Genomic DNA, 22,541 nt, shown 5'->3' on the forward strand with positions numbered 1-22,541 from the left:
AACTCACTATGAAAATTGCATGTTCTCCCAATTTTACTGTGGGTTCCCACCCACTGTCCAAAGACACATGCCATACGTGGACAGGAGACTCTAGATTGCATTGGCGTGGCAGTAAATCATTTTGTGTGAATGCCCTGTAATGGGCCACTGTGCATCATAAAAGTACAGTGTATAGATCAATCAAAGGTTATTTATTCAAGTATAACTTCTCACCACTTATTAATCGGGTAGCACGGTGGCACAGCGAGTAGTGCTGCTGTCTTACAGCACCTGGGTGGTGTGAAAGGACATGGGTTCAATCTCTGCTCAGTCTGTGTGGAGTTTATATGTTCTCCCAGTGTGTGTGTGTGGGTTTCCTCTGGGTGCTCTGGTTTCCTGCCACACTCCAAAGACATGTTGTTCAGGTTCACCCATTGAGTGAGAGTGTGTTCCACGTATGTATGAATGACCCAGTGTAAGTAGTGCGTCTAGCAGTGTAAATCACCTTGCTGAATAAGGTGTGTGGGCTGATAACACTATATAAAGTTCACTGGAAGTAGCTTTGAGAAAAGAGTCTGATAAATAAATGTAAATTAATCCAGGTAGTTCAAGTTAAAACAGCACAGCTTTTGCATTGGCGGGACTCTTATACTATTAAATGAACGTTTAGAACAACTAGCTCACACAAATAATTTTTCGCAATGATGTACTTTTCACTGGAAGTGCGTGCTTGACGTTCCTGTGAAATATACTGTACAGTCGCTGGAGTTCAGTTTCAGAACGCCGCTTCGGCCAATTCTCGCGAGGTCACGCTCGAACGCGCCCTCGTGTCATCATGCGCCTGTTCAAAAATCTCCCTGCAGAAACCGGAAGTAGCGTGACAGGGGCCTTCAGTGCTGACTATACGTTGAAAAACTCCAGATTAATACCTGAAAATATAAGAGTACGTCTTAAAAACAATTACAATCAGTTAGATGCTAATTCCGGATGTACTCACATTCTGCACAACAATTATTCGCTCAAAGTGGTTATTAAAGCGTCAAGATTAGGAGTTTTGAATCAGGCATAGCTAAGGGCGTCAATTACAGTCACCGTACTTTTCCCGCAGGACCGGCGGTGCGCAGACATGGCCTCGAGCAGCCGCAAGTCCGTGCTTTTCGTGTGTTTAGGTAAGAGCGCGTAGACACATGGTCGTGTACGTGTGCGACTACGAGTCTGTGTGTTTTTGTATGTGCAAACGAAGGTTGTTTCAAAAGTGTGGGCGACATCATGATCATGATCTTCATCGTAGTTGAGGAAGTGGAAAGCCGGTCATCGCTGTGCCGCTTTCGGTTTCACCACGACGAGCGAAGCCCTTCACATGATGAATTATATCATCATGCTCCTGGTTGCTTCAAAGCACTTTTTTTTTTTTTTTTTTTGTTTTTAGTAACAATTTCCCAAGGTAGAGCGATTACACATGGAGAACTAGGTCCTGTCACACACTCACAGACCGCTTCTTCTTGAACCCCGTCCCGTCCGGGTCCAAAATTCACAAAGCTGTGTTGTCTGAACCCCCAGCTGTGCCAATATGGGCGAGTTACCTTTTAGTTTCTAGTTACTACTGCGTTTTTGTGTCTGGGCACGCCGGCTTTCTCAGACATAATATATTATCCAGAACCCTAAGGCTTAGAAACACGTGTTTTGAAGAAAAAAACTCTTCTTCGTAGCCGTTCGAATTGAGCCGGAGAAGCTGACCAAGCAAGTAGTACTTTTACCGGTATCTGATGCTTTCCTTGTGTTTACTGCATGATCTTTTTTTCGGGATCCTGCTGTACAGCAGTATTTTAGGCCCACAGTAAAGGACGTGATTCGGTCATTCGTGGAGGATTTTTGGAGCGAAAGCCCTTGGCTTGAGGAATGATGAAACGTACCACTTTACATCTGTTCATTTAGGAGATGATGCTTTAGCATATCTTGTTTTTTTGGATCAGTGCTATTTTTCTGGTATGCGTTTTTCCTGTAGCTGCTTACAGAAATGAGATAAATTTACAGATGATGAGTAGCGCGATTTATTTAATTTCAGCTGTCCCTGGAGAGCGACCAGGTCCTGCAGGTAGTGGGGGTGATGATCCCTTGACCATCTTGTAGGCTGTAATCGGTGCCCAGAAAGCAAACAAGTTTCAAAGTTTATTTTCGCCATTGAGCACTAAGTTGTGATTTTGATTCTGAATATTGTTTTTGTGGTGCAATGCAATCCAGCTAGTATTTGGGACGTCCTGCTCAGGAAGGCAAATTGATATTTTTTTTTGAAGCCAACTAACGGCTTCTTGCTGTGTCCCAGCAGGAAAACCGTTGAGTTTCACGCTAGCATTGCCAATATAGAAACCTTTCCTTCTTGTGGAAGGAATACAATAAGGGAAAAAGTGTTTTTTTTTTTTCTTTGATTAATTATATTTCTGCAGTGGGCACAGTTGTCATCGTTAAGTCATGCCTATTTAACAGAGATGTGTTTTTCCTGGTGAATGGCTGAAAGCTGACTTAACATTTGAAGCTGATGAGGTACTAAACGTTCAAAGGTTCGATTGAAGAAAGGTCCAATCGGTTGGTGTCTTGGGTCAAGTCATTTTCATACTAGAGGGGTTTTGTGTAAAATGTGTTACTGATGTTGGCAGCATTAGCTAATTAACACATGGGAGAGAATATTCTACCTCCAGCCCTACTCCCCTCTGGGTTAAGCATGACTGTGGCTTCTTTCTTTGAAATCTAAGATCAGAATCACCTTCAGGGTTTTGAGGTAAGAATGCTTGCTGCAGCCCACTGCAAAACCCTTGGTTGTTTAAATTCCCTTTTGAAGTCAAAATTAGCAAGATTTTAGACATCTTAATTCTCTTTTAAGGTCCAAAGGGGCTTGCCTACAGCACCATCTGACATGTTGCTGTGTAATGACAGAACACAACTGTGTGAAATGTGTGTGGAAATGTTCTCGGGCTGTTACTTGTGGTCTGGGCTGAAATAAAAGGAAAATTCATGTTGCAGTAACATTAAAAATTGCAGATTTGTGTCATGGTCCTATTGACCTATAACCAACAATGAAGAGGGCCTTATGACTATATTACTGTTTATTATTGTTGTGGTTACCTTGTCAATGCTTTTTATCTTAAGTGATTTACGTAGCGTACAGTTTTATAGTTTATTCATTTATAAAGCTATCCTTTTCAGTGAGGTAGTTAAATGTGATGGAAGTTGTTCTCAGGATTTTAAGATGGTTTTCAAATTTGTCTTTAACTATTAGACTTTCTCTTTGCTCTCTTTTAACTGATACCTTCATCGAAAGGTAGCATTCTGGTGGTGGTGATAGATGCTCCAGTCATCTCTTCCGCAGCAGGGATTCCCATAGTTCTTAGCAGCAGCACATCCCTCCTCAAGAGAAAATAGTTTTATTACATTTTCTCCAAACTTTACTTTGATAAATCGTGTAATACTGTGCACATGTTACAACTTGAAAGGAAACATCGGGCAAAAGAGTGCGCAGGAGTCATTCAAGTGCTACAAGGGGCAATGGGAGGCTTTTGAGCTTCTGGTCATCCTTAGGCAGTGATAAAACAATGATATATTTGCATATCATTAACTGCTGCAATGATATAAATGTATGAATGAAGGGTTATGTGAACAACATTTTAATTACTAATATCCATTATCATGTTAACATTGAAGGCACAGGCTTTTTTTTTTAACGTAACTTGCACCTGTGGTGTGATGATAATCAGTTTAGTGCGACCTGAACAAATTCTGATGTTTAGAATATCCCAATGTGTACATGTGCACTGATCGCATTATTTATTTCCCCACAAAAGGGAACATATGCCGATCCCCAATTGCAGAAGCGGTCTTCAGGAAAATGACAACAGAACGTGGTGTTGTAAATGATGTAAGTCTTCCATTATGTTCCATTTTAGACAGTTCCAGAACATCACGCTGTGTTGTTCAGAAACAAGCAGCTGTTTTCTTGCAGAACGATTAGTTGACTGTTTGTGGTGAGTGGTACCTTGCTGGAAAATGACAGCTAATTGTTTATAATTTGAACCTGTATTTTGAGCAACCAGGAGAGTTGTTGTACTTGAAGGTATTATTAATGTTTTTACAAGTTAGTCTAAATGAAAAGGTGTGTGTGTGTGTGTGTGTGTGTGTGTGTGTGAAGCACAGTACAGCATTTTATCTTTGATAAACAATTCTTTGCTTTATAATAACCTAACTTTAAGAGTCGACCTAAGCAGGTGTCAGTTAAAGATAAATAATGAAATGATTGAAGTGAATAAAGTTGAAGGTACATAACACATCCGATAAGATACACTTCTCTTGCTTTTCATTTATTGTAGTCCAACATTGTAATCTTTGTGTGGATTGTGCCGTTCTGTTTTGCCATTGTACTCTAATTTTTAACTTTTATTATAGTGTGAGAATCTTTTTTCAGGTCAATGGATAAAATGTTTTTGTGTGCTTTGGACTTTTTTTCTTCCCTGTCTGCGCATGCGCGCGCACATATGCGTGCAGTGGAGGATAGACAGTGCAGCCACCTCCACGTATGAAATAGGGAACCCACCTGACCACCGAGGACAGGCCTGCATGAGGAAGCATGGGGTGTCCATGCGCCATGTGGCCCGGCAGGTACGCACCATGCCAACACCTTCCCCGCCTTTCCCGCTGTTAGTGGTAGTCTTGTGTTCCTCTGTTGCAGTGGGTAATAGACAGTGGCGCCGTTTCCGACTGGAACACAGGCAGTTCCCCAGATGCCCGTGCTCTGGCCTGCCTCAGGAAACATGACATTGAGACAGACCACAGGGCCCGACAGGTACCTGCACATGTCCTGCCTTTCCCGATCACATCTGTGTCGCTGTGTGTTGAGTGCGATCTCATGAAATTGGTAGCAGGTGTTGGCTCGGACAGCGTGTACATGTGTCGACTGCAAGACTGTGTAGCTCTGAAGTAGATTGCCTCATGTTTAAGATTACTTTGGGGCAGCTTTATAGCACAATGGGAAATTGTGCAATCCATGAAATTATATCTTATATTTAAGGCGGCAACCTTAATCAAATGCCTGACTGTACCTGTCCCAGTCAGTGTCTTTCTGTATAATGTGTTATGTGTGGATATGTGAATACCTTGGATGAGGGTGTTAAGTAAGGCATGTAAATATCCAGTGGTGAGGTAAGAGTCAGGATCAGTATTTTAACGTGCATAGTTGAGTACACGTAGGCAGCAGTGTTAATTCTCATACGTAAAAAGAAACTGATAAGAGACTCGTGGCTTAAAATAATTTAATTATAGCGGTAATAATAAAGAAAGCTTTTTAACAGAAGCTTGTATTTACATTGATGACTTGCTTGCTGTGGGCTATCAACTCAGTATTCAGATAGAAGATAGAGGAAAGGTTTTGTTGACGCTGAATTGAATCTAAGATGTTTGTTCTGTTTGCAGTTGCTATGAGTGATGGCTGCACAGTTGGAATGTTAATAAATGTACAAACATTATTACTCTTTTATTGCCGCAAATAAAACTGGCCAGTTAACAAGCTAATTTTAAAACACTGGCTGCTGTGTGCTGGCAAAACACTCTTTAATGGAGTGTTTTCTGAAGCATGAAGATACAGTTTGGTTGAAGTAGTTTAATGTTATAGTGTCACTGCTATAGTTCTTTCGATTTGTTACCTTTGAGGATTAGTTTTAGTCCTAAAATGTAGTTGATTGCTCTCTGTGCATTCAGTGTTGAATATTCAGTATTTCTTGTGCAACTCTGGAATAAACTTTTTTAAACTTGTGACCAGTGACATTATTCAAAAGAGACAGTCTTTAACAAACTTTGGGGCAAAAAATGTTGGATAAGAATCTTTTTGACCAAGCCGTGAGAATATGATCAGGGTAGTGCTTCAAAGACTTCTTCAAGTTCAGTCCTCCTGTTGAAAGAAAGACCTTCAGTTCTGTTACATCTACGCGAAAAGCCAACTGTGTTACTGGAGCTCATATGTTGCTCATCTTTTACAAATTATTTCCAGCTTCCACAATGTTTTATAGAATCCCAGAGTCCATTGTCTTGAGGTAGGGGGAGGAAAAAAACCGCAATCATGCTGATATTTTATTTAAAGCCAATGTACATCTTAATTCCCTTGGGGAAACTGACATGCTTCCACGGATTGCGAAGGAGGCGCCACAAAGGTAGACATGTAGTACTAAGTCAGCCAGGGCCCAGAAAATTAGCTGCGACAAGCTTCTGATTTCCTGTGTGTGTGTTGGTGGACTGAAAGCCCCGCGCTAAATAGTCCATCGTTTGTGTGAAATGTTTTTGAGGGTGTTGTCTTGAAGCTTTCTTGTTTCACATTGCTAACTGAAGCGCAAGCTTTTGCTTTTAGAAAATGACCAATGCGTCTCTGTGCCGAAAAGTGGCCTCTTCATGCTGCAGTTGCATAACAAGGGCCAGTTGGTAGCGTAGTGGTTACTGTCATGGACTAATATCTGGAAGCTTGGTAGCTCCAGCCTCATTCTCTACTAATGTTGTAGTGCCCGTTCTTAATCACTCTTAAATGTGTCAAATTACTATCACAAACTCATATAGCACTGGAGAACCTGTAGACATTTGAGGAGTATAAATGTTTCCATTATTTTAAAACCTTTTGAGGCTGTATTTTGTGCAACTTTAATCGTATTCAAAACAAATTTTATATGGCAGCACGAAACAGTGATTATCTGATCTAAGAAGGAACATGCAACATCCACATCTGGGGTGGCGCTCTGGATTTAATTTGCAGTTTTTTAAATTTGTGCAAAATCATTTTTTTTTATAAAAGTTTAAATGGTTTAATGTAAACTCATCTATGAACCTGAATAATTCTGTTCCGAGCTATAAGTTTTTACTACACTATCAATGAAAATGACCTTATGGTGTTTGTGGCTGTGTACCGGTTAACATTCCTGTGTTGTGTCCATTATAGATGGATCTCTGTAGCTAAATACCTAGTTAACAAAACCAAACTTGGTTTGAAAAGCGAAAACAGACTTTGTTTTTTCTCCCGTTGAATATTGTAAGAGTGTTTTCAGTTGACAGTGGGTGTTCTGCATGAACCCACAAATACATGAGCACTATTAAACTTGTATGGAAAAGTAGACAGTCATCACAGTGAATTCTGTAACGGTCACTTTTTTTTTAAAAAAAGTTTATATCTACCAAGTATTAGAAATATACAAAACTGAAGTAAAAATATGGGGCTAACTTGGCTGTATACAACGTGTGGTATTATTTTACATTTTCATCAATTTCCTCAAGATACCCCCCCTCAAATAAAATAAACTCTGTTGAAAAGATTATTTTCTGTATCTGAACATGACTGTCATACATTCTTACAATTAGTAAGTCAAGCCACCAGGCGAGGGAATTCTTCCCTTTAATGCAACTTCCATTTACTCTACCAGATCTCTGTATTCCCTGCTTGCAGTAAGGTGTGTGCACGCTCTGGATGCCCGGTAAAGGACCACTCGGCACCCACTATTGACCCCAGTTCCTCGGCTCAGGTCACCCTTAGCGAAATGCTCTCTTCTGGAGAGTCACCCCCCCCCGGCAGCTGTTACAAGAAACCTCTTGTGTTGCAGTGCAGGGTGCAGCGTTTTGCCCTGTCTTTACATTCTTTACATGACGTACTGCCTGGGCTTTGTATACACTTGGTTAAAGTGTGACCCTTTTACACGGTCACACAGCTTTTTTTGCCTTTGTTTTTTGTCAGTGTTTTCAATAAAATAATTCAGTATTAAGTTGGCATTATTAGTACTGTACACTTGATATTTTTTTACAAAAGCCTTTAGTTAGGTGATTTGAACAAATTCACATTTGGCAGATGAACCTTGTGGACTGTTAAAATTCTGGAAACGGTAGAATATATTACTTTCGGGAGGAAAAATTGGGCATTTTAGGCTACCTCTCACCTGCGTGGTGTGATCGGACTCTCAGATGAGGAGCCCAGTAAGTGCGGCAGTGACACGGTTCCACAGCTTTATATCAAACTAAATCTGTGTGTGTGTCAGGGTGCAAGTTGGACGTCTTGAAGTAGATGTCCCTGATTTCCCCGGTCATCTCTCATTTTTTTTTTTTTTTTTTTTTTTTTTTCTCTCTCTCTCTCCTTCTCCTCTTTCTGAAAGCTGTCTTTCTCTTTCTTCATTATTAACCTGCTGTGTACCTGCTTGTTTTGCACTGTAACATGTAGTCTGAAGGGGGAACTAAAGAGAAATTGTCTAAAGTCACTGACCATTCATAATGTAACTGTCCATGTTTAAAGATGACTTATTCATGGATTTCTTAGCATAGGTGTGGGGTTTTTCAGGTTCCCCAAAATCTGAAGTAGATTCTTCTTTTGGTCTCTCCTAGGTGACAAAGGAAGATTTTGCATCCTTCGATCACATTCTTTGCATGGATGAAAGCAATTTAAGGTGTGTATACAAACCTTCTGTTTTTTTTTGTTTTTTTTTTTAACAAGACTTGATGCAGCAAAGATTAAAGAAATAAACAAGTATTGTGAGTTATGAGTTTTTCCACTACTGTAAAGCACAGTTCCCTGCTGAAATCTGTTGATCTAAAGTGAAATTATTGAATGATCTCACTTTTCAAAATAAGGTCCAAGGACATAACTTTGCTACCACGTGCAACATTAAATATAGGAATTTCCCAAAGCTCTAGCCAGCACTGATGAAGAGTGTGTTTTATGTGTTGAAGCAAAACACCCTTCAGATATTATTTAACACAGACACTGACAAAGAAATACAATGGAGTCCATTGCTGTGTTACGAGTAGAATTCCTAAGTGATTGTGATCAAGATGGCTTAATTTCTTTTGTTTATAGGATGGTTTCTACAAGTGCTCCAAAAATAGTTGTTCTTTCATTGGCTTTGCATACAAATTTTATCTTGTTATGGTTAGATTAAGGTTAAAGTCTGAATTCTTAGCAGTAGTCATAATCTCTTCTGAGGCAGAATGCAAAAAATGTTGCGGATCTGAACATTTCTTTGTCATGTGCTCTTATGCACCTTGGCCATAATCAGCTTACAGAGTTCCTTAAATGCTTCATGGTACTCTGGGAGGAAAGTCCCCCACCTGCTGCTGAGTAAAGTCAGTGGAGAATAAGATGAGTACCATTTGTCCAGAATATGTTTTTTGAGCTCCCTACTGTGAGGGCTTTTGTGGAGCATCAAAAGAAGCTTCAATGAGCATATAGGTTTGTGTGTGAAATGAAGCTGTTGGATTTTTTTTTTTTTTTTTCCCCAGAGAGAGCCTTTAATGTGATGTTACATTAATTGTCCATCTGAAACACTGAATGGTATTAAACGGTTTAAAGTCCTTTGAAGAAGTGGCTCAGTGCCTTCATGTAAGGCACCCTCTAGCACATTCTCCTCCTGGGCAGTTTTCCTTAAGAAATGAGTCTTGAGTTTATTGTGCTGCAATAACACTCTTAAATCTATCGCTGACATGCTGTAGATCCATGTCAGCTAAACTTATCTGTGGAATGTCATCATCTCACTCTAATTTTGACTGCACCCTGGGATGGCTAGGTTGGGGTGGCAGTAGATTAGGCAGAAAACATCTCTTTAAACCATCACCCCAGTTTCAAATGAACTTGAACATGTGTTGAGAACATAAAGAAAAATTGTATATTTCATTAGATTACATAGATTATATCCTATCCCACCTATTAGCTGCATCTTATTCCTGGGCTACTAGATACGCAGTGTAAATATGCCTGCTGTAAATGTGCTGTAAAACTCAATACTCTCTCAACACAGAGATCTCAACAGGAAAGCTAATGCGGTGAAGAACCTCAAAGCTAAGATTGAGCTCCTTGGCACCTATGACCCTCAGAAACAGCTGATCATCAAAGATCCATATTATGTAAGTTATATCTGAACTGTTAGGATTCCCCTGTGTCATTTATTTTTTCTAATAGCCTAATTTACTCAGTTTTATGGAAGCATGGTCATATGGGTACAGTATTCTCTCTGAAAAGGTATGACTCAAACCTAGTTACAAGACATGTAAAAAAAAAAAAAAAAAAGAACATTTGCAAACATCTGAGACTACCATAGCATATATGAATGATTGCATGGTATTAGTAATGTGCTGTTATATAGATTAGTATGTTAGAAAAGAGAATTTAGTATGTTTGTTGCAGTACTACATGTTGATAAAATGATGCTTTTTTCCTCTTTATTTTAGGGCAGTGATGAGGACTTTGACATGGTGTACGATCAGTGTCTTAGATGCTGCAAAGCTTTTTTGGACAACCACTCTTGATGCTACTCTTGACCTCCTTCAGTAAATAATCTGAGATAAACATGCTTGAAAATGTCATGCTCTGCTTGTAATTACTCATTGCTTTCCCAAAGGAATGTCAATATTAGTTCAAATGTTGACCATAGTACAGTATCAGTCCATTACAATATTCACTGATGACAATTTTGTTTAAAAATAAACTTGCTTAATTGGATACAGTTTCAGTTCATTGACAGAAGTGTAACTGTGGAAGAAAATAATGAAGATAAAAATTCAATGTAAGCGTGAATTTGAGTGTCCCAATGTGAATGACTACATGTAAGCTGTATGTCACCCTGCTCTGATGCACATGTCTAGCTGTGACTTTGGAGTCATTCTTTAAGTGCAGAAAAAGAGAATCAAGATTTATGTCGTAAAAGCAAATATTCTGGTCAGAATACTTAGCTCTTTGTTGAGTTTGACATTCAGCCTATAAAATGAAACAGCTCTTCATCTGTGGGTTAAGGTCTCGAGCTTTTCTTCATGGTGGTAAGAACGTTTGACGTTTCATTCATTGCATCCTTGTAGTCTTGTTAACAAATTGTATTTCTCTACTTAAAAAATTTAACCTTGTTTCACTGTGCTTACAGCATGCTGTTCAAAGTACACTGAAGTTGTGCAAAATTGGTGATCTGTGAAATACACAAAATTGACAATGCAGTTTTCGAGCACTGGTTGACTAAACTTAAACTAATCCACTTGCAAGAGGACAAATTGTCATTTTACAGGAAGTTTATATGCACTCCATAAGTGCTTCTTAAACATGCTTCTGTAACAGTTTACACTTATTTCCCTCCTTACAGCAGGTAATCAGCACATTTCTTTGGTTAGCTTGAATGTTTTGCTGTTCTAGAACACATTCCAGATGCGTGAAAGGTACAAGAATTTTTCTGAGAGATAATGCACATTTCCCCCATTTACCTTTATATGTGAGTTTATCCAAAAGGTACATTTACAGGTTGTGAAACAGATTAGTTACAATTAACTTTCAGGCTGTAACAACTGGTAACTTTTAAAGGTAATTTTTTGCCATTAAAGACTTACTATTGTGAGCTACATGGTGGTGCAGCAAGTAGTGCTGCTTCCTGACAGCACCTGGGCTGTTTGTGCACGAGATCGAGTCCGGGACAGTCTATGCGGAGTTTGCATGTTCTCCCTGTGTCTATGTGGGTCCCCCCCCCATATTCCGAAGACATGCAGTTCAGGTGGATTGGTGATGCTAAATTTCCTGGTGTGTGTGTGTGTGTGTGTGTGTGTGTGTGTGTGTGTGTGTGTGGCTACCCTGCAATGGACTGGTGTCCCATCTGAGGTGTACACCCTAGCCTTGCACTCTGACGGGACCTCTGTGATCCTGACCAGGACAAGTGGTTAATAAAAACTGATGGATAGTTTACCTTTCTATCCTCTGTGACTACTGAAGTGATATGTTTTTTTTTTTTTGTGTGTGTGTGTGTGTGTGTGTCTAGTTGATGGCCCAAGTGCGTTTGTGAAGCAGTTGTACTGGGCCTGAATCTGGAAAAGTTTCTGTGCTTCAGGGTATTATTTGTATCCGACCTGCTAAAAAGGTGGTAGGGTGGGTTTTTCTGGGAGAACAAAGTCAAGTTGTGCTGAACTCCAATTTGGATTAGCTTCTTGATGTTACAAACCCTAATCCTGATTTGGAAATGTTCTTGGAGCCATCAGAACTGCTGACACATGGCTGGATACCACAGGCACTTTGCTTTTTGCTGGCTGTAGCAAACAGGGAGCTTTTAACTGTTTGCCTTTTAAATCTGGGGACTGTATTTATATTCTATCTATGCAAATATTATTTTAACATAACATTCTAGCAGCAAATTATGCTTGCGTAAATGGAACAAACACAAGTAATTATTGGACAATTCTTCAAATTCTCACTTTTGAATGCCTGCTAGAAGTGGAACCCAAACCCTGCATTTGTTTTTGTTTTTTTTTTTTTTTTACATCCAGGCTTGAATGAGTGGAGTAAAATTTGCTTGTGACAGTAATTTTGCATTTTAGCTTTTCTGGACACACATCGTGCAGCATGACTCAATGCAAAACATTTTTACCAACGTTATCATTTATTTAAATATTTCATTTTAAATATTTTTCTAACACCCAGTTGATATTTTATGCCAAATATTTTAATTTATAATTGAAATATTTCATTTTTTACATTATTTACATATTGCACGGTAGCTGGAATGTTTATACATTTCATGTACAGAGAAACAAATGACAGTAGCTTGAATAGATAAATATACTATATACCACCCAACAGTTTCACAGAAATACCTTTTTCCTTTAACAGAGTGTAAACTAACAAGCACTTAATCTGTTGTCTCTGCTTAACAAGAGCAGAAGAAAGGCAAGAGATTTGTCATGCTATTAACCATTGAGTTATGAGTTTCAGTGCGATACCAAATGTTTTGAATTTTTTTTTTTTTTGGTGGGCTGCAAAAATCTTTTCTTGTATTTGCACAACCATTTTCAAAAATGCAACCCAGAAAGGCATATCAGAGACAGATAAACATGAATGTTTAAAAAAAAAAAAAATCCCTTTTTTGCACAAAAAAAAAATTTAGTTGGCAGCAGGACAAGAACCTCTTAGTTGCTGCTGTACATTTTAAATTTGTACCATCAGTTTTAGTAGCAAGCTACTATTGTCATGATGCAAGGTGGTCATGAGTTATTTGGTAAAAATGAAATCTCTTCTCAGTGACACACAGATTACTGATTGCTTGCGTCTCTTTTGGTCTCAAAGGCACTTTCTCCTGGTTCTTGAGACTTGTCTGGTTTTGTTGAAATCTGAAGGGGGCAGAAAGTAGAGCTTACTGCTTTTTTTTCCAGATCTTGTGTATGTGACAGAACCAGAAAAATGCTGACAGCATAGTCAACCATGGACTAATGATACTGAGATTCCATGCTGGAATGAAAATGCACATCTGATTTATGCCTGTTCTTTTTCACATGTGTCTAATGACAAACATATCTCATGTTCTCCAAATTCTGATGCTTTTCTTATGAAGGAACTCAAAGGGCCAAAAATGGCTCTTGAAAAATTTCAAGAGTACAATTTGCACTGTAAATCACACACACAAAAAAAACAGTTCTTTGCCCTAAACCTTAAGCTCAAAGTAAGCTGGACATTTTTTTTTTTGAAGTTCTCACATGCACCAAATACACATATTGCAAATGTGTATCGTAAAATGTGTGAGATAATGTCTCCGTCTTACCTGCACGCATCAGCCCTCCGTGCACCTTGCGCTCCCAGCTAACCTTGTGAGAAGTCGGGCACATCTTTTGTAGTCTGAAAAGTAAAGGCTCGGTGAGCTGACAGCTGTCCTGGAGGAGCCCCATGTCCATCCAGAGCAACAAGGTCAAAATCTTAATGTGGTTAAGATGCACCCAGAGCAACCCAGTGATACAGAACCTCTGCCTTTCAATGGCTAAAATGCATCTATACATCCCGTATATTCACACATACATATGATACCATAATGCACTGTAATAAGGTACAGTACAGTGTTCCTGTTTGCATTGTTACATCTGTGTAATATGTGCAATCTCAACACTTACAGGCTGGTATCGTGCAGTCTCTCGTATTGTGATATAACCTGTAAACGTGTTTTCTGCACTTTGGACTAAAGTACAGAGGTCCTAGGAGGGAAAGAAAGCAAAACGTTTTTTGTTTTGTGCAGCTCAGTGTCAATCACACCGCCAAAAATGAATTTAAAAAAAAAAAAAAAAAAAAGAAATCCATACCGGAATGTGAAGGATAAGTCGGCATCTTACCTGTCAAATGCTTTAAAAACTTTTCCTTCTTTCTCAGATCTCTTGGAAAGATCTCTGAAAAACAAAGCAGAGGGGACAGGTGAGGCGCAGTCACTGTCAGTGTCTCCGAGACGGAGCGCAGGTGCTGCCTGAGGATCGATCGGCAGCCACCTGGATGCTCTCACTCAGTCACTCAGTGCTCACAGAACGGGCTCGGGGTCCAGATCCTCCTTCCACTTGGCACACTTGGCACACATGATGGCACTTTGCAGTCTCCGCTTCACACAGCGCGCGCGCGCGCACGCACGCAAGCAGGCCTCGGGGCACCGGCACACAGCGGCGCTCACCGACAACGTGCTCCTCCTCGTTGTAGGACTTGTAGTCCTGCGGCTCCCTGCCCTCGGCGCTCTGCTCCGGCTTCGCGGCACCGAAGCTCTCGCCGCCCTCCCCCTGCCGCTCCTTGGCCCGTTTCACGATGTCCAGGATGCGCTCGAAGAGGCTCTTGTCGTCCCTCTGCTCGGCGGGAGGCGCGCTCGCCCTGCACGCTCCGGCGCTCCACAGCAGCACTGCGAGTCCCAGCAGAGCCCGTGCGCGCGGTCCCGGCGTCATCGCTGCTGATGCGCGGAGAGCGGAGCGGAGCGCCGAGCTCGCCGAGCTCCCAGCTGCTGGCCCTTGAAACCCTGCAAGCAGCATTCCAGTAAGGGGCTTTACTTTCGCTGGCACCGGCCCAAGGCCCCATTACCAGGCGGACGGCATCGCGTGGGAACCGAATCTTTCAACTTGCCCAACATTTGTAACTCGGTGCAGCGCATCTCGCTAAATACAAACTTACTCTCCACTTTCCCGCCATTTATTGCGCTCTATTATATTGCTATTAGCACACGGCACGTTTGGTTACGGAGGCTTGAATTTGAAAGTCACGAGAAACAACTTTGCGGTACTTTCTTGCTAATTTATGCAGCGGAGTACTCTCGCTCTATCTATCTATCTAGATATTCGGACTAGTCTAGTGCCTTGATCAGGGCTAGGAGCAGCAGCGGCGTTCGAACCTACAACCTTGCCTTCGCACTGACTCTGCGCTAACCGCTACGCCACCTGCTGCCCTCAATCTGGGCGGTGCATGCAGGGCAACTCCAGAGAGCTTAGCAAACTAAAAGATAACCGTGAAAGACAGCGTTTTTTTACAGCGCTACACGGAGATGTCGCTCTGCAGCCACGTTCGCGTTCCGTCTCCTCCGAGTGAGAGTCGAACTTCAGACGTAACTCGGGGAGTTTAGAAAGTGAGTAAAGTCCTGCGATCGAGCGCCACTCCCAACAGGTGACCCTGTTTACCTGTGCTTCTTGCTGCAGGTGTTCTCTTGCCACCACTCGCACTCCTCCGCGATGGACCTCCCAAGGCGTTCGTTCGGTGACTTACAGCGTGTAAAAACGTGGTATCTGGCGCCGTTTCAGCGCCATGTAATTCCAAGGCATCGCACTACAACACGTCCAAAGCAGGCTGTCTCGCTCTCACATGTTTCTTTGCGATGCACATATGTTCAAGTTTTCCGGCGCGCGAGCCGCGCTAGGTCCGCTGCGGAGAGGTGCGCGCGGTGCGGAGACTCGGAGCGTCTGCTGGGGGTCGCGCACTTTTTATTGCGCGCCTCAGACGTAGGGAGCCGTCCCTTGTGGATCACCCCGGCATGTCTTTAATTAGAAACGCGTTAGGAACCAGACCCACAAGGAAAAAAAAAAAAGCAGCATTTTTATTCCCCATCATAACAGATCCTTCCGTATCTCTTCTCGGTCTGCTTCTCTTCTTTTCGTCAGTCACTAAAACTGGGAACGTCGTCTTTACTGGGAAAAGTTTTTTTTTTTTTTTTTTTTTTTTTCTGTTCCCGCAAATAGGGGCACAAAAAAACCTCAGTGAATATTAGAGATGCAGGTAAAACATTCGTTAGGTTCTTGTGCCTCGAGTCTTTTTTTCCCCCTCGGTCGATGCATGTTTGACTCGCATTTTCAGATCAATTACTGGGAACGCGGAGCAGTAAATACAATTACGGGCACTTATGGGAAGTGAGAACATTAGATGGCTGAAGATCTGCTCTGGATGGAAAGTTCAGGAGAAAGGAGCTACGGAGTGTGGACTTCCACTGCCTGGACAAGTTGTGTTTACCCTCATCTGTACCACTCCCTTTGAGTAAAGGGAAAAACACGGTGCGATTTGTCTCTTTGGCCACAAATCTGGCTGTTATTTGTACAGGGCGTTTCCCGACTCAGAGTTTACATTATTGCAGCAGTAATTGAAGGCAAAGCACTGCTCTAGCTTCTCTGTCAGGTTACTCCACTTTTACACTTTCTCTTCAGTCTTCTGCGTGGGCGCAATACTGCCACGCAACGAGTGATTTACACACGTGTGTGTGTGTGTGTGTGTGTGTGTGTGTGTGTGTGTGTGTGTGTGTGTGTGTGTGTGTGTGTGTGTGTGTGTGTGTGCGCGCGCGTCCGGCGAGCGCTTAGTTGGCGGAGCAGCGCAGCGCCTCTTACAGCCAAAGGGTGCTGACAGCTCAACAGGGATCCGGGCTCGTTTTTCCCACCTTTCATTCGTTTCAGCATCTCAGTTCTTATTTCCCTCCGACTCTTATTAGACCAAAAGCTCCGGTTCCATAAAACATTTTTTTCCCCAAGAATTTTTAGTTGTTTGTTGTATTTGTTCCTTTAATGTGAAAGTTCCCAGGGTGACTTTTCACCGCCTGTGTGCAAGATGCTGTGTTTTCTAGGAGAAGCTCTTCTGTGTGCGTTCTGCGTACACCACCGATGAATACCATGGTAGCTGAAAACTACCTCACCTTTCCTCATAGTGGGGTGGGGTGGTTGGAGGCTGTATAAATCGAGGGCTTTGCCTAAAGCAGCCGAGAAGCATTTCGCCATACTCCTGGAAATGACACTCTAAACACAAAACACGAGTTTTCATCCGCTCTTTCCTGGCCTTATTCTTATATTTCGTTCTGGCCCCCCCACCTCCCTCTCGCTCTCTTTCACTGTCTCTCTCTTGTCCAGATTCTGCCCAGACTCAACCCTTATTTAAACATTCAATCAGAAGGTCACTTCAGGGGTCAGGAGATCCAACTTTACTCATCTTTAACAAGTTCGGGCATTAAGAACCTCAGAGTTCTAACAAACAGTCAAATATATAGAACAAATAAAATATTAGCATATATCCTCCTACCCCCATCTATGCATTACTGCAGCTTTCACCACCACATTTCAGATCACATTCCACACAGAGCATCAGCTCTCATACAGACTGACCGCACATTTCTAGCATACACACACACACACACACTTTCTGAACCGCTTGTCCCATACAGGGTCGTGGGGAACCGGAGCCTAACCCGGCAGCTCAGAGCGTAAGGCTGGATGAGGAGGGGACACACCCAGGACGGGGCGCCAGTCCATTGCAAGGCACCCCAAGCGGGACTCGAACCCCAGACCCACCAGAGAGCAGGACCTGGTCCAACCCACTGCACCACCGCGCCCCCCCATTTCCAGCATATCCAGATCCAAATTACGGTGTTCACCCTGGCATTGACCTAAAAATGTGGATGACATTTACTGCTCTCGTGCTCATGGCAAGACGTATTTATGCAGCACTGTCATAGAGAAAAGCATACAGATGGCTCTTGTCCTATTATGTATTACATTGCATTTTTTTCTACTGTCATGAATTTCAAAAAGGGGGATTTTTTTTTTTTTTTTTACAATTTTCTGGTTTGTGCATTCATAGTCACACATACTACCCACAATTTTTCAAACCCTTTGAGCAACAAATGTATATATGTACCTTGCGCAGAGACGCATAAACGTCAAGGATATAATCTGGTAAAATGTTTTAATTAGTAATCTTTTTAAAGCTGTTCACAGAAAGAAGACAGCTTTATAAAATTTTTAAAAACTGTTTTTGTATTTTCAAAAACTGCCACTTTAAAGCAAGTGGTGTCAGTGTCCTTGTCTTTTATAGTGCATAATCAGCAAATGACATTACACCACAAGATCTTGAGCTCAAGAAATCTTCTTCTCTTTTGTATGCTACTATGAATAGATCACGCAGAAGCCATTCCAGGAAAGTGGTTCACCCTTCATCGCTATATGAATTTATTGATGAATTTGTGTAGCTGAAACATGTATTCCATTAGATCTACATGAAATAGTGGTACAGTTTGCATTTCAGTTAATTCCTGTATTTATTTATAGTATACATTTCAGTGTCAGACTTTTGTCAGTTTCTTGATTCATCTTCGTTGTCCATTAATGCATAAGACTGAAGAATTCCTTGAGAATAATTTATGAAATATTTTTGAAAAATTAAACCACTCCCCGCCCCCCAAAAAAAACAAAGAATTTGAACACCTGTGCCAAGATTCATCCAAGCCCCTTGAGTGTACGCAAGTCTCGTTCTATATTTGTCCTGCTGAGGTTTTGTTTCTGTCTCGACCCCAGGAGGCGAAAGCCCTGAGGTCATCCAGAGGCACCACCTGAGATCCATGTACTTAAGCCAATCAGCTTTCAATGAACATGATCAGTTCCCAGCCCTGTAAAGGGGTTGAAGTCACATCAGTAGCTTGTGGATTCTTGATCAGCTCTTTACTGCCTTCCCTGTGATTTTTCTGTTGATGCTTGTGGTTCTGGTCTAGTCTTGAGCTCCAGTCCATTGTGACTCTGTCTAGGTCCTGTGTACCACCTGGTCTTTGCCATGCATTTCTGTTGGCTCTGTTCACCCAACACTATTTCACTTCTTGTATAACTGTTGTCTTTTATTCTGTCCATCATCTCAGCTGTGCACTTTAATTCCTGGTTAGCACTGTGCACTTGTATTTACTCTGTTGTTGGAATCATTGTCCGGATGGTACAGTAAAACACATCCGTGTTTGTTTTATGCTCAACCATTAGCTTCTCCTCTCCTCCGCTGTAGCTCAAATTCACTCCTCTTTTTCTCCTACAAACTACCTCATGTGTTCATAGCCTTGTTCAGGTTGACCCTTGTAATTTATTCTAGCCCCATTGTTCATTCCATTAATATAATCCTTTAACCAAAGATTTGGTAATTTAATGTAAACATGGAGAAATATTACACAATCAGGAGACTCAAGGCAAATGTATTTTTGCGAAGGAAACTGCACAGTAAACCTAATTAAAATGTCGGAAGTAAAAAATCATTTAGTAATTTAATTAATTTCCTCCAAATAGTATTCAAAGCAGAGGGGCGCGGTGGCGCAGTGGGTTGGACTGCAGTCCTGCTCTCCGGTGGGTCTGGGGTTCAAGTCCCGCTTGGGGTGCCTTGCGACGGACTGGCGTCCCGTCCTGGGTGTGTCCCCTCCCTCTCTCCAGCCTTACGCCCTGTGTTGCCGGGTAGGCTCCGGTTCCCCGTGACCCCGTATAGGACAAGCGGTTCTGAAAATGTGTGTGTGTGTGTGTAGTATTCAAAGCCAAACATGTCCCATTCTTCCATGTAAAACACAGATGTGTTTTATTAGAAGCTGTAAGAGGGCACTAGAGAACTACTACTGCAACTGGGTTAATGGATTTCACATGCGTGTCATTGTTTCTCACTGAGTCAAGGGTTGACTACCCCTTGCACACCCCATTTGGTGGGCATATTGAATCTCTGAGAGGCCTGCACTCATCAACAGTTCATTTACACTGTCCCTCATTTGGAGAGGACGAAATGCAAGCATGGACAGTTGTGAGACGAGTTCATGGAAGTAACGTGACATAAACGTGGGAGGTTATATATTGCTATATTGCTCTTCTTACATTTTATTGCAGGGGGGAATGGTGGCGCGGTACATTTGACCGGGTCCTGCTCTCTGGTGGGTCCAGGGTTCAAGTCCCACTTGTGGTGCCTTGTGACGGACTGGCATCCTGTCCTGGGTGTGTCCCCTTACGCCCTGTGTTGCTGGGTTAGGCTTCGGTTCGCCGCGACCCCGCTTGGGACAAGCAGTTTCAGACAAACAGACATTTTATTGCACAAAAACAACTAGCGAGCTCAACATTGGATTACTGATACGTCTTGGAGATTTTTTGATCAGGGAAAATGCAGGCAAACCAAACATGGCATGGCAGGTAGGAGCTTAGGTGTGTTTTGCTGTAGTTTTCTACAGTTTTTTGGGGAATTTTTGGCACCCGCTGCACTGAATGGTGACAGGCTGTTGAAGGAAGCCCTCACCTTTCCTGCCATGACTTCTGTTTCACTGTGTGTGGTTTCCTTGAGGGAATCAGTGCCTGCCAACAGCACAATAAAGAAAATTGTGCCGTGCTTTCATTTCCATTTTCATGTCTCCTCCCAAAAGTTCAACACAGGAATTAAAGCCACAAAGTCTTGAGCAACATGTTTACGGCGGATTCATCTCTCTATTCTACTCCCCCTTCGCTCATCATCATGGTTAACAGACACCTTGTTGTGTTCAGCGAGAGGTAAACAGTCATCCTTTAACTTGAAGAAAGTCAGAGAGCAGTTTTCTCACCAACCTTTGTAATCTTAAAAATAGCTTGTTAATATCTTTTCAGTAAATATTTTGGGATGTGGGAATCGTGTTTATCAAGAAAGACTGATGGGAATTTGTTTTTCATTGGGCATACTAAGAATACAGTTGCTGCTTTAGAGCTTGCTGCCCGAAAATAAAGAGTAATACTCCTTCGGAGACTGAAGCCCTCTCCGGATTCTTTGTAATCATTCTGTTGGTGGTCTGTCTAGTGGGAGTGCACTTTTTGACAGTTTCACAGTTTCTTAGTGTGTTTCCAAAAAGAACATGTGGTGGAGATTTTCAAAGAGAGTCACTCCTCAACTTTAATTTTAAAAAATATTGTGGCCATTTTATGGAGGGAACAATTGATAAAAAAATATGTGGAACTATCATGCCTGTCATGCTGCAGGTCAGGGAATGAGCAACGGACTCAAGTGCGGGTTTGTCTCTTTATGTAACAAGGGGCAGGCAGGAGAATGGTCTGAGTTCAGGCGAAGGTCGGTCAATTTGTGAATGTGGTCCAAGGGTTTACACAAAAGCTAGGTCAGTGAAACAAAGCAAGAGGATCAGAAACCAGGAAAGCAATCACTAACACACAGTACCCAGCGGGCTTGACGAGTGTTAGGCCAGCAGGTCTTTTCCAGATACTCGAGGTTCTGATAATTAGTGAGATCCAGAAAGGGTGCGTAGCACCTTTCAGCCAATGCCTCCATTTTTTTAATGCCAGCTTGATGGTCAGAAACTCCCGGTTGCCAATGTTATAGTTCCTCTCTGCTGGCAACAATTTGCAAGTGAACTATGTGCAGGGGTAAAGCTTAGGAAGGTTCCCTTGTCTCTGGAAGAGGAGTGTCCCCACCCCCACATGCGAGGCATCCACCTCGACCACAAAAGGCAAAGAGGGGTCGGGGTGAACCCGGCTTGTAGTTCCCGGAAGGCGCGGTCGACAGGTTCGGTCCAGTGCAGCCGGGGTCCTTTGCTCGTGGTGAGGACTGTGAGGGGGGCAGTGATTGTACTGAAGTCCTGGGTGAACCTACAGTGAAAATTGCCGAACCCCAGAAAATGTTGGAGCACCTTTACGATTGTAGGTCTGGGTCACTCCAACACAGCATGGACCTTCTTGGGATCCATGGCCACCCCCTCTTTACTGAGGGTGTAGCCCAGGAAGGACACTTACGGCCGGTGGAGCAGGCATTTCTCCCCTTTCACACAGAGACGGTTCTGCAGCAGTCGTCACAACACGGCCCTCACCTGTTGTATATGCTGCTTCTTAGTCCAGAAGAAAACCAGGATGTCATCCAGGTACACAATCACAGATTTCTTGAGCAGGTCCCCAAGTGCATGATTTACTAATGCCTGAAACACTGAGAGAGCATTTGACAGACCAAATGGCATGACCAGGTATTCATAGTGGCCCATGGTGGTGCTGAAGATGGTCTTCCACTGATCCTCTTTGCAGATATGGATAAGGTTATATGCACTCTCAGATCCAATTTAGTAAAGATGGTCACCCCATGGATCCTCTCAAGGGCCGCGGTAATCAAGGGTAGTGGGTGCAGGTACCGGACACTGATGGCATTCAGGTCGCTGTAATCTATGCACTGGGGTAAACCCCCATCTTTCTTTCTGATGAAGAAGAATCCTGCTCACGCTGGAGAAGTGGACGGCCAAATGATCTTGGCGCTCAGGGCTTTGGAAATATAATCCTTCATGGCCCTCTGTTCAGGCAGTGACAGGGGGTAGATGTGGCCTCGGGGTGGTGTTGTCCTGGGCAGGAGGCCAATCCTGCAGTCCCATAGCCAGTGTGGAGGGAGTTCAGCCGCTAGGGTCTTACTGAAGACCTCTTGGAGGTCACCATAGTTGCGGGGGATTTCTGCCTGTGGAGCCCCTTCTACCCCTTTGACAGAGGTGGCCTGACAAGGGAGGTGCAGACAGGAACGTGCGCATTGTGCTCCCCATGACACTAGT

General features: G+C 42.5%; 2 protein-coding genes across 4 annotated transcripts; one reads left to right on the plus strand and one right to left on the minus strand.

Annotated features, from left to right (window-relative positions):
* The first annotated feature begins 855 nt into the window (after positions 1 to 855).
* On the plus strand, positions 856 to 11,477 carry acp1 (acid phosphatase 1). Of its 3 annotated transcripts, XM_018735064.2 has the most exons (7): positions 856 to 922; positions 1,088 to 1,148; positions 3,816 to 3,889; positions 4,513 to 4,626; positions 8,368 to 8,429; positions 9,777 to 9,882; positions 10,207 to 10,836. In XM_018735064.2, exons 2-7 carry the CDS (start codon positions 1,106 to 1,108, stop codon positions 10,282 to 10,284), a joined length of 477 nt encoding a protein of 158 aa, XP_018590580.1. In that variant the 5' UTR covers positions 856 to 922; positions 1,088 to 1,105; the 3' UTR covers positions 10,285 to 10,836. The 3 variants fall into 3 exon arrangements, with proteins under 3 accessions (XP_018590580.1, XP_018590581.1, XP_018590579.1); XM_018735065.2 differs by lacking the exons at positions 856 to 922; positions 4,513 to 4,626 and adding an exon at positions 4,697 to 4,810 and having other exon boundaries at positions 940 to 1,148; positions 10,207 to 11,477; XM_018735063.2 differs by lacking the exon at positions 856 to 922 and having other exon boundaries at positions 947 to 1,148.
* Positions 11,478 to 12,764: 1,287 nt separating this feature from the next.
* Positions 12,765 to 15,668, minus strand: LOC114912131 (ALK and LTK ligand 2-like). Its single transcript, XM_029257512.1, has 6 exons — positions 15,409 to 15,668; positions 14,424 to 14,756; positions 14,098 to 14,151; positions 13,882 to 13,962; positions 13,539 to 13,612; positions 12,765 to 13,110 (listed from the first exon to the last, which is right to left on the minus strand). Exons 2-5 carry the CDS (start codon positions 14,683 to 14,685, stop codon positions 13,548 to 13,550), a joined length of 462 nt encoding a protein of 153 aa, XP_029113345.1. The 5' UTR covers positions 14,686 to 14,756; positions 15,409 to 15,668; the 3' UTR covers positions 12,765 to 13,110; positions 13,539 to 13,547.
* Positions 15,669 to 22,541: the final 6,873 nt, after the last annotated feature.

This window comes from Scleropages formosus, chromosome 1 (assembly GCF_900964775.1).
Source record: "Scleropages formosus chromosome 1, fSclFor1.1, whole genome shotgun sequence".
In the NCBI taxonomy this organism is placed as follows: Eukaryota; Metazoa; Chordata; class Actinopteri; order Osteoglossiformes; family Osteoglossidae; genus Scleropages; species Scleropages formosus.